This window comes from Telopea speciosissima, chromosome 4 (assembly GCF_018873765.1).
Source record: "Telopea speciosissima isolate NSW1024214 ecotype Mountain lineage chromosome 4, Tspe_v1, whole genome shotgun sequence".
NCBI classification, from domain to species: domain Eukaryota; kingdom Viridiplantae; phylum Streptophyta; class Magnoliopsida; order Proteales; family Proteaceae; genus Telopea; species Telopea speciosissima.
Genome location: NC_057919.1, coordinates 15,586,301 through 15,603,170, shown reverse-complemented (window position 1 = coordinate 15,603,170; position 16,870 = coordinate 15,586,301). Strand labels below are relative to the sequence as shown.

Below are 16,870 nucleotides of genomic sequence, written 5' to 3'. Positions count from 1 at the left end.
ATATCATGCTAACTTATCAAAAAAAACCCATTATACTATGCTATAATTAGGAATAAAGAGGACAATACCACCACTCCTAACCTCAGGTACTAAGACCTGAACCAAAAAGAAAGATTAGATACAATCTGAGACCTATACTGAACATTCATTAAAATAAATTATTGGGAAAATTGTGTCTCCCTCCCCTGTACTTTGCCCTAATTACACGTTCTTCCATTTGGTTTTCTCACTTTACATTTTGACCCCTTATGGTTGACGATGTTAGGGTGCTGTTAGTTAATGGTTTGAAAAGACAATATTACCCTTTACTAACAAATTAAAATTGCATTTCCAATTCTACCCTTTTCAACATCTTCAACCTCTTTCTTTCCTCCACCGCCGGCAGTAGCACCACCACCACCACCACTGCCGCTGCCTCCTCTTCCTCCTCCACCGCCAGCACCACCACCACCGTCACCGTCACCATGGATGATGATATACGAGGGTCTAACCACCTGCCAATGAAACTCAAATATGATATTAACCAATTAATGGCCAAACAGAAAGCTCATATTTAAGGATCCCAAAAGATGGTTTCATGAGAGCTTGCATAAGAAACCGGAAACACCTTCTATACATCAAGCTCATTCCATGGTTTCAGATTGATTTCTGAAATTATTAATTATCTGTCCAGCAGTTTTTTCGTCATACTTTGTGTGATTATTGCCCTCCAAGGACACCTACTTCGATCCAGTTTTGGGGCCCATTTGGGCTGTGGTCTTTTGGCAATAAGAAATCTCCATCTCAGTATGGTGGTACCCTGTTTTTTTTGGCCTATTTCTCTTAAGAACAAAAATACATTTCAGAAATTCACAGGTACATAGTTGAACCAATTGTATCAAGAGTCTTGATTCAAGGCCAGATGGGAAGAAATTCTAAGTTACTGAATTGCTACAGAAAACCATCTATAAAAACCCCTAACCTGAAACACTCATTACTAGCTTAAAACCCTACCTGAAACACCTCCTTGAAACCCCCATTATTGCACTGTCGATTTCTGAAACCCCATTACTAGCTTCAAACCCCACCTGAAACATCTCCTTGAAACCCCCATTATTGCGCTACTGATTCCTGAAACCCCAAAGGGTATCGGCAGCGCACTTCACTGAAACAACTCCTCTCTCTGAACCAATACTTGCCAATCCGCCTCCTTGAAACTCCGTGCTCGCATCCCACCTGACCTTGCGGGTCCATGGTGACCTGCAAATTCGGGAACTAAAAATAAAAAATAAAAAATAAAGCTGTTTCAGATGCGTTACGGGTGTTTGACTGATCAGAGCTTGAAGAAGACGAGAACTCCTCTCTTGTCAATGATGATTTTTGTTTAAAAAACAAAAGAAACCCCCTGTTTTAGTCTTTCACATGCGCAACAGAGGTCTTGGATGGGTTCTTTCATGGGTTATTTTTTGGCCAGCTCTGGCATTAAATGAACAACAGTAGAGTTGGGGGTGAGGCCGTGAGGGAGGGACAAGGATAAGTGGCAGGGGTGGGGAGTTGCAGAGGGCAGAGAGTGAGTACCTTCTGATCGTCGGCTATTTTAGGTTAGGAGGTTGCAAGAAAAGGGGTTGTAGGAGGAGGAGGAAGAAGGAGGGTAAACGGGTTACCTACGGTTAGGGTTTAGTGAAGCGGAGAGGAAGAGATGGAGGAACTCCATTTTTGTTCTCGCCGGAGTTTGCAGGAGAAGGGGTTGGAGCAGGATGAAGAAGAAAACAAGAAGAAGAAGGGTAAAAGGGTCTATTTATATGAACCCAGGTTAGTTTGGGGATTAAATCAAAAGGGTAAATGGGTCATCTCATAAGGATCCAAGGTTAGTTTAGGAATTTTGAAAAATTTTACTATGCCACATCAGCATTTCACAGAGAGACGCGAACAACAGGATTGTAATAGTAATTTTTTTCAAAATAGAGGGAAGGGGTATGTAAGGTGGGAAAACCAAGGGGAGGAACGTGTAACTAAATCAAAGTACAGGCGAGGGGGATGTAATTTTTCCTAAATTATTTGTTTCACTAAAAATATTAGAGCACTTAAATATTTCCCTCAGAATCATATTCTTTAGGGTTTGCCAAGTCCAACATGTTCAACTTGTCTGCTTGGTTTCTAACACCTGCATATGTTCTCATGTAACATTACTTTTTCCACCTTTGGCATTCTTCTTCTGTACTAGTTCTCCATGCATTCCTGTCAACTTTCTGGGATTTTATCCTCCCTTGATGACTCTTATCAGCTTTCTCGAGGTTCTGATGGGCCACCCCATGCTCGGACATGCTCCTTAACTTGCAAAGCCTGCATTAGGAAAATCCATTATTCTTATATCTCCATACATGGATATGTTAACCAACTAATCCTTTTTTTTTTTTTTTTGGGTTGATTCACACATGTTCATTCAAAAAGGATTAATGAATCAAGCTTTAATACATGGTAGTTGAGATTATAAATAATTAGAAGTCACATTACAACTGTTTATCCTATTTTAAAAACTTGATTTTACCTTACTTAAGTTTGGATATTTGTAAATTTTCTTCAAGTCACTTCTCAAAACTGGGATGAGGTGAGCATGGTGTTAGTTCGTACCCTTATATACCAATCATTTTCCTTTGATTTGATCTTTTCTCGTTAGAGTTTTAACGTGAATCTAGTTTAAGCTGGACTGGTTAAGCAGATAGCTTTAATTAGCTGTATCATTGGAGAAACCATCCTTCAGTGGGTTGCCTAACACCTTCTCCAGCCTTTTGATAAACAAAGAACAGAAATGTGGAAATAATTGAGGTTCAGTTCCATATTTACACACAAAGAAATATGGAATTATGGAACTCTAACAAGAAAACTTTGGATACTCCAGCTGTAAGGGACAGAAGTAACAGTTGTTTTCCTTCTTTTTTTTGTGCCCTAAAAATCTTCAGAAAAGCCTATCAACTGCTCAATTACAAATGAGCAAAATGTAGTTAATTGCCTCTTCAGGCCATTTGGTTCAGATATATGACAGATCATGTGTGTGAGTAGTAATCAGTTTTTATATATCTTAGCATGTCACTAACACCATTCCTAGTCAACATTGCCAATGAGCTAAGATGCACTTGCCTCTTTATCCCAGTTGGTTCGAAACATGATGAACAACAAAATAACTGTTTGAAGAAGACAGCCCGCTAACATCCCTAACCATATGCCCTGTATAAAATTCAGACACAAATGAGTTGCTGTCATTGTCGCATTTCTTTGATGATTTTAGTTATGATTATCACTGAATTGTTGTCACCTGAACCCCCAAATTGAACTTGTAACCCAGTAAAGCACCAACAGGAAGCCCAAAAATGTAGTAGCACCCAATGTTTATGAAGGCCATTAATGACTGCCAACCTGCACCTACTGCAACCCCTGCAAATTCAAAGAATTCCTCTGCTGAGACCATTCAACTGATGGAAACACTAAGAAAAGGAAAAGAAAATCTCTAAAGCATTAACTTTTGAGTCTTTGATAATAAGTTTAGTTCTGTGGTTTAAAAGATTTACCATGGAGAACAGGTTGGATACTGTTAAGGAGAATGGTTGCTGCTAGAGGGTATGCAAGCATGGAGGTCTCCCTTATGACCTCAGGGTTTTCTGTGAACAATTGGGGGAAGTTTCTCCTGGTGGCCAGAATGGTAGCTGTAAAAAGAATTCCAAATGATGCTGATGTTGTTACAGCTACAACTACTGAGAATTTTGCAGCTCTTGGGTGTTGTGCTCCAAGTTCGTTGGAGATTCGCACACTGTGATTCAGGATGCAAATAATGAAACCAGAATAACACACAAATCAATGAACAAGAGCCACCAATGATTACTTTGAGTGAGTTCTGTCTCACTTTCAGCTATCAGAAAGGAAAACATACTAACCTGACAGCAGCATTGAATCCCAGAGCAATCATCAATGTCCATTGTTGCAAGTTCATGCTGCCAGATGTACCAAATAAAGGAATCATAAATATGACACAGAATGTAAAACCTTACTAAGAAGCAACTTAATTGGAACTGGGTTTAAGAATACAATGTAAAGGAAATCATTTTATTGAAAATGAAGGATAACAAACAAACCAGATAGAAACAGCATCTACTGCAATTTCTGGATTTTTTAAGCTGCCAACCAGAAGGATAATTGCTGTGTAATACCAGAGCTCCAAGCTGCCATTAAAGCATTCTATGAGCAACAGCAAAATTCAATATGGTGGAATCTTAATTAGTACTAACCATAGCATTATAGCTGAAGCTAGCGACAGTTTCACAAAGGAAGCCAAGCGTTGGAATGCAGAGAAGGAAAAGCCAGTCCATGCATCTGGAAAGTACCCAGAAACCACATATACTATCTGAGCCAAAACAATCAACCACCATGAAATGTTTCCAGCTATGGCAGCCCCTGCCATTCCACGGCCAAGTTTTGTCACGAGAACCCAGTTCAGTAAGACATGAACTGCCAAAGCAACCATGGAAATAATGGTCATGGCCCACACTCGACCCTGAGATTGGAAGAACTTCTGTATAGGGAAGTTGAAGGCAAGAGCGAATAATTGAGGGATCACCCATATCGAGTATTTGCCTGCAAGCTCTGATATGTTGTTACTCTGATGAAGTAGCTTTAATATGGGTGATGCATAAACATAAAGAGGGGTCAGAACTAATGCTGAGACTCCAGTTATGATCCATGATCTTTGAAGATAAACGCCAAGCATGTTAATTTGTCCGGCACCAACAGCTTGACCGCAAAGTGTCTCTAGAGCACTTCCCATTCCTAGCTATTGCAACAGATCATTACATTGATGTTATTGAATGCCATAGAAATGTGTGTGTGTGGTGGGGGGCGGGGGGGGGGGGGGAATGAAGGGCATCAATTGACAATTAGGAATAGATGGATCATAGTCCTGGTAACTGATAGTATCCAAACCAATAATGTTTGCCATGTAGCAGTATTTAGGACCAAAGTTCATTGGATGCAACAAATTTATGAGCTCCTTTTTATTCCAATTTTGATTTTTTGAAGTAAGTTTTGGGAATAGTTTCTTTTTTTTTTCTGGTAAGAAGTTTTGGGAATAGTTTCACATCAACTAATTATGGATCTTGGATAAGTTCATATCTTGTCTGCCTATGATACTTTGATATATATGATATAGAGCTATTAGGTCCACTATGTTAATGAACAGTATGTTCATGAAAAATGGGTAAGACCTGCACTTTAATGACACTTTTAGACCGATAATTTTCCATCACCATTAAATGTTAGGTCTTAGCAACGATAAAATTTTACCGCCGCTAAAAATCAACAGTTCCAATTCAACAGTGGTATATTAGATCCGCTTCTAAATGGTGGCATTTTTTTTAACCACCATAAAATGTCCCTTTTGTTTGTTTACATATTCTGTGGGGTTTCAACAAAAACCGTTTATATATAGTGAATTTTAGCGGTGATAATTTTTTACTATACTAATAATTTGAAAAAATTTATTGATAGTTTAATAATTCCGTTACAAATAATTAATTTAAAAAGTATTAGGTTTTAGCAGGGGTTAATTTACTGACACTAAAATTCTCCCACGGTTTATAAATACTGTCATTCAATTATTTAATATAGAAAATATGGTGTGGCCTATTTTCGATCCGAAGCTTGTTGATCTTTGTAATCTTTAGTCATGAGCTTTCACGTTTTTCTTAATAAAGTTCTTTTTTTCAAAAACAAAAACATATATAGAAAATACAATTTTGTTTTGGAGGTTGACGCAAGGGTAAGGTTGTTCAATTGCGACCTAGTGGCCTCTCTACAAAGTAAGGTAAGGTTGTGTACATTATGACCCCTCCCCACCATCAAAACCCCGCAATGGCAGGAGCCTCGTGCACTGAGTACGCCTGATTTTTCTTGGGAGGGGGGATGAAATTAAGAATGTTAAGAGTAGTCTACCACTATGTTTGGTAAGAAAAGTCTCGGTTTGTTTCTTATCAGGAATATCATACATACAGAAAATCAGCATTATATGTTTTTTAACCATTTGATCTCTTGCTTTTTTGGGGGGTAGATTTTATTAGGTGCTTAGGTTTTTGTTGGTTTGATTTTTTCCACAACCCTAATCCCACACAATGACATTAGACATGAAAGGTGAACAAAGATCATGAATTCTTGATCAACCAACCATTCAACTCCATGGGTCCCAAGTCCCAACCACCCCACAACTTTATTTGATCCCTGTTTCCACTTGGAGTAGTTAACATACCAAAAGACTAGGAGAAGGAACAATATACTTGGATTATTAGATGCAGTTCTCTGAACTTTTTGTTTTTTTTTTTTTTTTTTGGGTAAGAATGCAGTTCTCTGATCACTAATAACTTGGTATTAACTGATCCATTAACTAGTCAAGAAAGAAATAGAGGGAGGGAGATATGGAACTAGTGTACTGTATATATAAAACCCAAATGACTTAGGAATTCAGAAAGAAACTAATGTTGGTAAGTGAGACAAGATGTGGATGGCCATTACAGTAAGCACAAGAAAAGAAAAGCATATTAAAATTGTGCAGAGAGGATTACTGAAATAATTATTGGCCACTTACCATGACCCCATATACAAAGCCTTCAATGACATTCTGAACAACAGAGACAGCAGCAAGCTCGACTTGCCCGAGATGGCCGACGAACGCAACCGTAACAAATCCAATAGAGAATTGAGTAACTGCAGTAAGAATTGCAGGCCCTGCTATGTGCCACATCTTCTTTGACTCATCCCAGCTTTTCTCTGCCACCTTTGATCTCTTTCTGATCCTCATAATCTCTAAAACCTTTTTCTCAAACCCAATCCCTTCAGTCTCCATTGGAGAAAGTCTTAAATCGAATAACAGAGAAGAATCAAAATCAGTTCTATCTCTACTTTTCTTTGGTTTATATACTGAACTCTCAACAACTTTACATGACATTGGATTCTTGCCACTAGGATTGATTTGATAATCTGGGTTATCTACTTCTATCTCTATCTTTCTATATATTAGATAGAACAGGTGTGCTGCTGCCACCACGGTTTTTTTTTTTTTTTTTCTAACAAAGACTGGAATTCAAATGCTTGCATTTCATTGATTACTTAAAACTCGAAGTTTTTTCTTTAATAGATCTAAATGGGTATCTCTTTAACAATTAGAAGTAAACCTTTATTAAGCAAATAAACCGCAGGCCTAGCAACCCTGATAGGTATGTATCTCTTGGATTTTTTTTTTTCTTCTGGAAACATTAATCTCTGTCATCTCATATCTCTTCCCTCAAAGCTATCTCTTTGCCACTCATCAGGAAACTCAATTCTTCATTTCTTCCTCTCCCATGTTTCTCTCTTTCCCTAATTAAATTCTTCTCCTACACCAAGGAAACCATCAGTGAAGAGAGTCTTTCTCCAACTTTCAATATGACCAAAAGCTTGTTTTATAGTTTCACTTATATCCAAAGGATGTTTAGATGTTTTCTCCCACCACTTGATAATTGGTGATAAGGGATATATGCGCACTGGCCATTACCTGAGAAGATGAACAAAAAATAACCAAGCACCTATCAACCAACATATATAGAAGGGAAAGTAGAAAAAGTGTTAGTAGATTGATGTTTGGTGACTGCCTATTTTGACTCAATTGCTTATTTCAGGTAGTTCTATTAATGCCTAAAGATTTTCTGGCTGGAGGATCTGACTCTCCTCCAGCTGTGACGGGAGCCGAAGGATTCAGCCCAGAAAAAACAGGGGTGTTTGGGTCATATCATACGTGGCCCAAACACCCCTGTTTTTGCTAGGCTGGATCCTCCAGCTCCCGCCATGGTTGGAGGAGAGCCAAATACGGTCCTGTCATGATAATATCTATGGATGACCCACCTAGTTGTGCCATGTGGATGGGTAATGTGGCATTTCTAACGATTAGATATCTAAAGAAAGGTCTAGATTGGCCACTCCCCAAATTTTCATACTAAAATTTAATCATATATCCTCCAACTTATTGGCATGCATCTTCTAGGTAGTTTAAGCATTATCTGTTATGTTTGTCTCGAATTCGTGGACCCGTTTCGAAGAATGACCCGCTCCGACATTTTTGGTGGCGACCCGAATGAAACTTTTTCTGAGATCTGTGAAGCCCTCCGCTACCATCACAGATCTCGTTGGGGTGTGGGGGCGAAGGTCCCGCAGTATTGTTCGACCCGACCCGATGGATCGACCCGGATCCGATGGAGGAGTTTTTATGTTCTTTACCCGCTTTATTATAAAGATAGTGAGATTTGGGGTTTTTTCGTTTTCGGGTTTCAGGGAGAGAGTAGCAACGCCGTTTTGGGTGTTCTTGAGGGATCTTCATTGTAACTTTCTCTGATTTACATAGTGAATCAGCTTCACCTTCACCCGTAGATGTAATACACCATACTGGCGTGTGAACCACCTTAAATCTTTGTCATCTTTTCATGTTTTGGTTGTTGTTTTACTCTAACATTATCACATACCCTCTAATCTTGGATTTTTGAAAGCTTATCAAGGTGAAACTCATGTGAGAGCAAGAGACCTTTGTGTCTACCTGTACAAAATTTCATCCCTCATCAAATCTACCATGTGGTATAAATAGGCATGGATACCTTATAGATAAGCCATCCATAAAACTTGTAGTGGAGGATGGAACTCCTTGCCTTCTTTTTGTCATATTATCTTGATAAAAATTGGAAAGCATTAGTTTCTTCAACCCAATCGATACTATTAAAAAGTAGAAGGAGAGGGATCCACATGCGGCCTTCTTATATTGATATCATAGACGTTAAGAGGGGAGAGGTGTTTCTGTGGGTATCAATTCGTATACAAGGGATCAACGTCATTAAATGAGAAAGAATAAAGAATTTAAAAGTAGCTATGTTCATTAAATAAGAGAAGAGAAAAAGTCTGTGAGTACGTGTGTACACCCATTGCATGCCTACCTTTTTCCCAAAAGTAAATTTAAACATCTCATCTTGTATTTTCTCATCATTTGACATGTTTCTTTTGTTGGACATGACTGAAATACACTTTTGAAATAATTGATTGAGGGGGAAAATCCAATCAATATAATAGGGGTGGAATCCTCCGTAGGTACCAAGAGTCTCATTGATCATGATACCATCACTATTTTGGTTAAATAACATCCTGAATTTTAAAATGGATCTAGTTTTTCATTTTTTTTTTCTTCTATTTCATATGAATAAAATAATATTTTTTCAAATCCTCATACAAATCTGTATTGTTTTTAATAAATTTCATAAAACATTTTAGGTAAAGAACACTACCTGGTCGCATGTGGTGCGTGACCGCTACGCCTGGACATAGGGCCACTTGAAATGACCACTGTGCTACTAGAGATTCTGCCTTTCCATGGGGGGCACATTAGTCATTTCACACAACCCTGTGTCTGGGTGCAGTGGCTGCTGCACACGACCAGGTAGCATTCTTTCTCCCAATATTTATGTCAAAATAAACAGTCATGAGAGTTCAGATCACCTGTGACCTGCACAACTGGAACATTCTGTAACTATTCAGCCGTTCACAATCTGAAGCTGGACACTAAAAGTATGCTGACAATTTTGCCTGAGAGAGAGAGAGAGAGAGAGGAGGAAGAGAAGAAAAGAATAGGAAAAAAATAACTATACAAGCAAGCACTCGAGGCCTGGACTCGAGAGACATTTAAATTGTAATTGCCTTGTTAGTTGGTATACAGGTACTCACTCCTATATATAAGTTAGACTAAATTCAAGTCATCAAGTTAAAGTTTTTCTCAGAAGGATAATTGTTCAAAAAAATGCATGTAGCTTATCAAATGTCATATAAATTAGCCCAACTTAGTCACATAGTGTTTCCTAATTACTGAATTCAATCAAATCTATCAAATATGAGCAATAAGACTGAAAATCCTGGCAAAATCCAATCAAGTGAAGGATATCTTATTCAACTAATCGAAACATTCGTCATGAAATCTGAAGATTCAATCTTCCGTCAGACATGCCATGATACAATAGGGGAGAATTAACATATCAGTGTAGACCAAAAAAAATTGAAAGTTCTTCATGCAAGCTCCAAATATCAATTCTTGGTAGTAGCATGTTACACATATGATGAGAAGGCCAAAGAGACATACAGAACATAATGATGTGCATACAGCTATGATTTTGTTTTGTGGATGAAGGATTCTACAATATAGAGTAACTGAGAAGATGAATTGGCACTCATTCATGGGCTGGAATTGTACATTGATTTGAAGTGATGCGGGGTGGTCAGCTCCCATGTTCAAAAAGTGTCCACTTGTTATGCCCTTCTATTCTCTGCCCAGAAAACTAGGGAGTAATGCTTTCAGATTGTTTAGGAAGAGACGATTCTACAATTTCTGGAACCATATCAAGCAAGCGATTCATCTCTTCTGGAAATTCAACCTTTGCTCTATTTGTCTTTCCTCCAATAACCACCATTGTTCCATCTTGCAAGGCCCAAATCTTAAGGGGAAAAAAGGGGGTGGGGGAATGTGACATAAAAATATGGTCAGAAGCTTGATAGATCATCTAAGTTAATATCTACAACAAGAACCCATTATCCGAACACAAGTATTTCACCTGTGAATGAGACAAGAAACTGATGCAAGTCGTAAGCATCAAAGCGCCAAACCCAGCATAAACAATCGGCACTCCTGGGTCAGTCTGACAAGAGGATGGGCATAACTGACTAGACGTTAAACTTCAAATAGTTTACACAACTAAAACAATAGTAAATCTGAGCAAGGGTTTAAAGATGAGTATTGCAGGACAAATAGCACAAAACTGTATGTTTGTAATCAATCCAGATTGTCCTGGATCATTCCAGTCCAATAATGATACAGATTGGGTAATATGAATTATCCATACCAATCTTTTAAACCATGAATCTGAAAGAAAGAACTAAAATAATAAATAAAGACATCACCTTCAAATTCAGGCCACTACTCCCAATGGCATCTACAATTTCAATTTTTATACCATTTATATCAATTGGTAGCTTTGAGCCAGGGCGCCTTACTCCAACAAATTTCCCCTCTTGATCATATAGAAATATTGACTGAAGATCCCGAGCTATCATTGATCTGGAATTTTTTTGGGGCAGGGGGATTATGGAGGGAGACACAAAACAAAAAAGTGAAAATACAAGGTTATGCTTTCCTATTACAACTTGGCAAAAGTAACAAAGATATCAGAATAATGGAGCGTACATTCCCTGCACATTAGGAGAATCTGCACCACCAACTGGTAGGAAGGTCCCAAAAAGCTTCTTGTCCCCATTCAGTTTCAGAGGTGCCACAGCCAAATTGAAAGGTCCTTCACCATCCTTAAGTACTTGGAGTGCTGAAAACCCCCAATCAGTCTGGTACATAGTGATCCCTCCATACCTTAATGGGTCATTCACACTAATTGTTTTCCTCAACACCTCCTTCCCATCAAGGTCAAATAGTGAAAGATCAGTATAAAACTGTGACACCTGAACATAAACAAGATGCCATGTCTTTAGCAGATGATAGGAAAAAACTAATACAAGAGATGCCATCATTGCAATAAGAAGGACTTCAAAGCTCAAGGATGAAGTTCTACAGGAAACTAAGAGATATCACTGACCTCCCCGCTTTCATAATAGTCCATGTAAAATCTGTTGACATGGACCTCAGTATTGAAAGTTTGTGCAGGAGTAGAGAGGAACCCTGTTGGGTTCATTACATCTCCCAGAATGAAGTTAAGTCCCTGTGGAACAGTGACTGAGCCTCGGAAGCTTCCTGCAGCACTGAGTGTCCCTCCAGACATTATTAGTAGCATGGCTAAATGTACTCCAATTGGGGCAAAACGACCTGCCAATCCCTTGAAGGCATATAAAGATGGTCCTTTCAAGAATACCTACAGCAATCAAACTAGAAGATAAATTAGCCAGAGACATTTACATGACTAAATAAATTGATTAGACCAAACTCCACACTGTAAACTTATCCCAGGCTAATTTGGATCATGAATACAGAGATGCCCGATACTGGTAAGTTTTAAACTGGACTGGCTCGCTGTGTCAGCCCAGACAGAACCATAACCGGCTTATTATTTGTCTGGTCCAGGCATAGGACCACATTGGTAAGAAACCAAAATCAAACCAGGCGGTTTACTGGAAACCGTCCATTGGTTTCTAGCTTAAAAAATGTTATACATAGTTGCACCCATGAGGAATTGAACCCAAGACTTCACTTTTATGCTGTGAAACACCAAGCATTAAGTAAATCGATTTTTTCAATTTATTGCTTACAATTTTTTACTATTTCCAAAGTTCTAATTTTTTTTGTCAAACCCCGGTTTGACCAGTCAAAACTGCCTAATCGTACCCTTTTCAGTTTGATACCTGGTCCAGCTGTAAAAATTTGACCCCACCCATTTGATCATGCAGTTGCATCAGAGTAATCAGATACATTAAGTATGTCCCAATTATTGGAATATTTTTATACAGAATTAAGGCCAAACAGATTTTACAAACAGTTAACCCAAACATTTCCAAAGGAGAAAACAGCTAAGTGCACCATTCCGTCAATTTACTAAAATTTGTTTACTTAATTTTCACTATACTTGAATTTGCATTATTTTTTCCCATTTTAGTCATTTTATAAACTTCAATCAACATTTCATCACCCAAAATCGCATAATACATATTAATACTCTCTTGTTCTTTTAACTGGTCAGTTTCTATATACATTAGAGAAGCTTGATCTCTAACCATAATTCCATATTATATGTCAAATAATGATCTACATATAAATGGATCAACGTATCTTTGTCACTGTAGTGTGCCACAAATGCGAATTAGAAAGGTTTCCCTATTACCCAAATGTGCTAGTTAGACATGCATATGCATTTGAATACTAATTTAGGAGTAGCTCCGATATATATTAAGTTGCGAGAAAGTCACTTAAGTTGGCATGGAAATTTGCAACAGAGGCCTTTGAATGCTCCAATACAGAGGGGTGATTTGATTCAAATTGGAGTTATAAGAGTCAGGGGTAGGCCAAATACGACTCTAGGAGAAGTGGTGAGGAAAGACATGCAATCATGCATAGCTTAGGCCTAATGACAAGAATGACTTTGAATAGAGCTGATTGGAGAAAAAGGATCCATGCAGCCTACCCCCATTTAGTAGGGGATAAGGCTGAGTTGAGTTGAGACAAGAAAATTCGCAAATGTATCCAGTAACACAAATACAACTCTCAGGACTACCCAAACCCCCCCCCCCCCAACAAAAACACACACGCACAAACATACCTCATATCCAGCACCCATTAAAATTACTCCCAAATCGTGCACAGATGCTCGGGGCAGAGTATCTGCAAATTCCTGTTTGAGGATAGCCTCAGCGGAATGCATGAAAGACCATCTGCAGATACCGATTTATTCTTGTTAACTAAAAGCTTCTCCAAGTCAATCCCAGCTGAAGACATGATGAGATATGCAGAGGGAACCGAACCTTCGTGCAACCTTAACCAAGGGGATCTGAGTTGTGTAAGTGCAGGCCATAAGCGATGCAGCAAGCAAAATAAGCATTCCGAGGAAAACAGGAGATGAGAACATGTGGTCGAACCCAAGGCTGAGAACCCATCTCCAAGTGAAAATTCCGAAGACAGGATTTTCTTCGGGGTACTTCTGGACGTAATAATCTGGGGCCTCACCTTGATCAATGACAGTTCCTGCAGAACAAAAACAGAGATAAGTCCAGTCACTTAAGGCAGTAAAACCCAGGCCAAATGCATCAGAGGCTCACTCTACGAACAGGAAAAGGAATGGTTAACACAAGATAAGAGCCTTGACTTATACAGACTGAAAATGTTGTCATAAAGATAGTGTCGATAGACTCAAATCTGGAAATAAGATTTTCAAACTATTGAAGAAGCGACAAGATGTAGTCACCCCAGGGAAGGATTACATTTTCATCTTCAAAGTTTAAACACACTACACATATCTTTAAGCAAACCAAGGTCCAAGTTTTTTCCATTTCCTAATGACTTGAGTGCATTTACAACAAGAAGGGAGCCTACAAGTGTTGGGAATATTTTCACATCAAGAAATAAAAGAGAAATTCTAATGGACTCATTTTGTTCTTTAGAGCTTTTAAAAATGAGCCTATGACAGAATGTTAAAAGTGTGGGCACAGGTACTAACAGAGATAACATTGTAGAGTTAAACTTATTTCCAATAAAGGACTTTGGGATTCAAGAAATGATGAACCTTGAAGTAATGAACTTCTCCTTTAAAATTACACAAAAAGGTATCCATTTCCATTGGTTTCCAAATTCCCCATATGTTTTCTTTGATACACTAATGAACACTCAGAGAAACTTCAAGGTATGATGCAATATGGGATAAGGCAAGGTTTTCTTCAAAACTTGAACAAGTACCACAATTCATCACCAGATTGCACCTGAACCCCTTCAACACAAGAAATGAAAGCTCTATGGATGATAAAATATTCAAACCATAATTCTCGGAATAAGACATCCATTTTCAAGCAGGTTGGGGTTCTTAACTACAGAATAGAAAGAAAAAGAGAGGCGAACAAATCCACTTGTTTCCTTTTTATTCAATTTTCCATTCTCCACTATTCATTTTGTTGGTCTTTTACAACTAGAAGGGACTGATTTAAGCACAGTACCAACGGAAAACAGCTTTGCTGTTCTGCTCGACTTCACAAATAGTTATTATGCTAACATCTATTAAACCCAAATGAAGAAATCTGAAAACCAACGCTGATAGGGTCATAGCTTAATAATCTAACATTGCCCATATTCTGATGTGAATTTGTGCTTCTAAGTCATGCATAAAACCCAATCCAGTGCAACCATCATACTCTTTTCATCTCTTGAAGTATAAATATTTTTAGGAAGACTGGAAAATCTAAATTCTTCTTCCGAACTCATCAAAATAAATTTCTTCTTCTCTCAGAAAGACATAAACAGAAAGCTGGAATGAGAAGCAAAACAAAAGAAGAACAACAATGAACAGATACCACTAAGGAAAGGAGAATACCAAGAGCCATAAGAGCCGCAATTATGAACATTTCTCCAATTGCCAAAGGCAGATTAGAGAGAACAGTTAATAACCTTCTTGGCACACTTCTAAAGAACCCCATCATTGGAATTGTGCCCGAATTCCGGGACTTTGCCGGAATTTTCCCATTTCCAGAGACGTCTTCTGACAGAGTAGGTGCACCCTCTGAGAGGATGATTTTTTTGGGGATGGGTTTGTTCTTGCCATCTCTCGAAATTTTAAGCTTGCACCCGATTCTGAGGGAAAGGTTTCTTCTACTGCTGCACGGAGTGTGAAGATGGGTATTGAAGGAGAAGCGCCAACATTTGAAGGTCGATCGAAGAAGATGAGAGTTGATGGTAAGGACCCCTGGTATTACTTGTTTCGGGATTTTGGTGTAGTTGAGACTCAGAGTCTCCATAGCTAAGCATTTCTAAAGACCCCATGGATGTCTCCAGTTATATATTAATGGCGAGGAGTGGAAGATGGCGGAGAAAGGATAAGAAAACAAGAGATATATTTTGCTTCTCGCATTCAGCTCCCGCTGTGACCGGCTGGACCAGCGACCTTAGCAACAAGGGCCGGTCGATTTCGGTTTAAATTTTTTTTTTTGGGGGGTGGGGGGGGCGGCGGTGGGGAGATTAGGATCGTCTTCAGGGAGTAGGGAACGCCCAGGGCGCTGCCAGTTGTTGGGTTGTGCCGCACAAATCCCTAGGCATATATCAAGATGTGTACAGTACAGTTCAACTGTTGGATGCCCCCTGCCGGCATCTTGGGCACACGTCTCCCTAGAGACTAGCTAAATTTGAAAGTGGGAGGTGGGAGGTGGGAGGTGGGAGGGGGGATTGGGGGGGGTGGGGGAGTGTCTTTTACCCAAGACATCTCTTATGATCTCAAAGAGATTTGCTACCACGCATGGTGATCATTTCATTGCCCTATTTATTTGGATTATGATGTTGTGATGTTGTGGTTTTGTTGTATTACAATCCTTTCTTGACCTAGCATAAAATGTTAGGCACTTAAGAAGCAGTATGTAGTTAATAAGGGTCGATGCCCTATAGTTTGTGTCGATGGTGTATGTCACTTCCCTTTTTTTCTATATTTTTAATATGGGTGATGTTCTCTATGCCGTAGTGCAGGCTGCACCCAGGCACATGGGGATGGGCGCAATGATCATCCTGCCCCCTGAGTAGCAGACCCATGTACCTGGTGCAACCTGCACTGCGGCACAGAGAACATTCTCCCTCCATGTAGCCGACCCTATTAAGTTGAGATAAAGGCTGAGTTTTATTAGTAATAGTTGTTGTTAAAAGGATACACGAAATGCTATTACCTCATACAGTCATTCTTTTTTTGAAGTAGCTTGTTTTATTGCAAAAGCAGAAAAGAGAGCTACAACTACATAAGAAGTTTTTTATTTTACATAGGGACAAGAAATCCTCCATTTCTCTAGCTCCATCAGTGAAACGATTCTAATATCCAAAGAAATTCAAAATTTCCTTCTCAAGAAAATAATAATAAGAGTTGAGATCTTAAATAATATAAAAAAGGTAAGAGATCGCTGCTTGGTTGTGTAGCCCCTACACTAGCATGGGGGCCAATGAGAATGCAAGCAAAAGTATTAATACAGATGGGTTTTTAGATTTCAAAAGCGTTTGGGTGGTAATTTTGTACACTCATGTGTCCGAGTGCTGGAACCACGCAACTACATAACGTTCTTTTTCCTTAAAAAAACAAATATTCTAACACACTCACATTTGGAAGTATATTAGCACAGTTGA

At 38.8% G+C, this 16,870-nt stretch overlaps 2 protein-coding genes across 2 annotated transcripts; both read right to left on the bottom strand.

Moving 5' to 3' along the window:
• Positions 1-2,198: 2,198 nt before the first annotated feature.
• Positions 2,199-6,901, bottom strand: LOC122658614 (protein DETOXIFICATION 33-like). The gene is made up of 8 exons (XM_043853638.1): positions 6,605-6,901; positions 4,260-4,801; positions 4,107-4,193; positions 3,909-3,965; positions 3,546-3,784; positions 3,293-3,411; positions 3,118-3,204; positions 2,199-2,322 (listed from the first exon to the last, which is right to left on the bottom strand). The coding sequence occupies exons 1-8, from the start codon at positions 6,860-6,862 to the stop codon at positions 2,260-2,262; spliced, it is 1,452 nt and encodes a 483-aa protein (XP_043709573.1). The 5' UTR covers positions 6,863-6,901; the 3' UTR covers positions 2,199-2,259.
• A 3,444-nt stretch (positions 6,902-10,345) lies between these two features.
• On the bottom strand, positions 10,346-15,548 carry LOC122658613 (cytochrome c biogenesis protein CCS1, chloroplastic). Its single transcript, XM_043853637.1, has 8 exons — positions 15,090-15,548; positions 13,534-13,753; positions 13,332-13,443; positions 11,661-11,933; positions 11,261-11,526; positions 10,978-11,134; positions 10,632-10,715; positions 10,346-10,514 (listed from the first exon to the last, which is right to left on the bottom strand). The coding sequence occupies exons 1-8, from the start codon at positions 15,508-15,510 to the stop codon at positions 10,359-10,361; spliced, it is 1,689 nt and encodes a 562-aa protein (XP_043709572.1). The 5' UTR covers positions 15,511-15,548; the 3' UTR covers positions 10,346-10,358.
• Positions 15,549-16,870: the final 1,322 nt, after the last annotated feature.

Bases quoted from the DNA above. Each gene is read 5' to 3' on its own strand.
- LOC122658614 (XM_043853638.1), bottom strand. From the start codon at position 6,862: ATGGAGACTGAAGGGATTGGGTTTGAGAAAAAGGTTTTAGAGATTATG. The intron at 4,194-4,259 runs GTTAGTACTAAT...CTTTAATGGCAG, and splicing joins GCTTCAGCTATAATGCTATG to CTTGGAGCTCTGGTATTACA. The intron at 3,966-4,106 runs GTTTGTTTGTTA...TACATCTGGCAG, and splicing joins GTAGATGCTGTTTCTATCTG to CATGAACTTGCAACAATGGA.
- LOC122658613 (XM_043853637.1), bottom strand. From the start codon at position 15,510: ATGGAGACTCTGAGTCTCAACTACACCAAAATCCCGAAACAAGTAATA. The intron at 13,444-13,533 runs GTTCGGTTCCCT...CGGTATCTGCAG, and splicing joins TTGGTTAAGGTTGCACGAAG to ATGGTCTTTCATGCATTCCG. The intron at 11,934-13,331 runs GTATGTTTGTGC...TGATTGCTGTAG, and splicing joins TAATGGGTGCTGGATATGAG to GTATTCTTGAAAGGACCATC.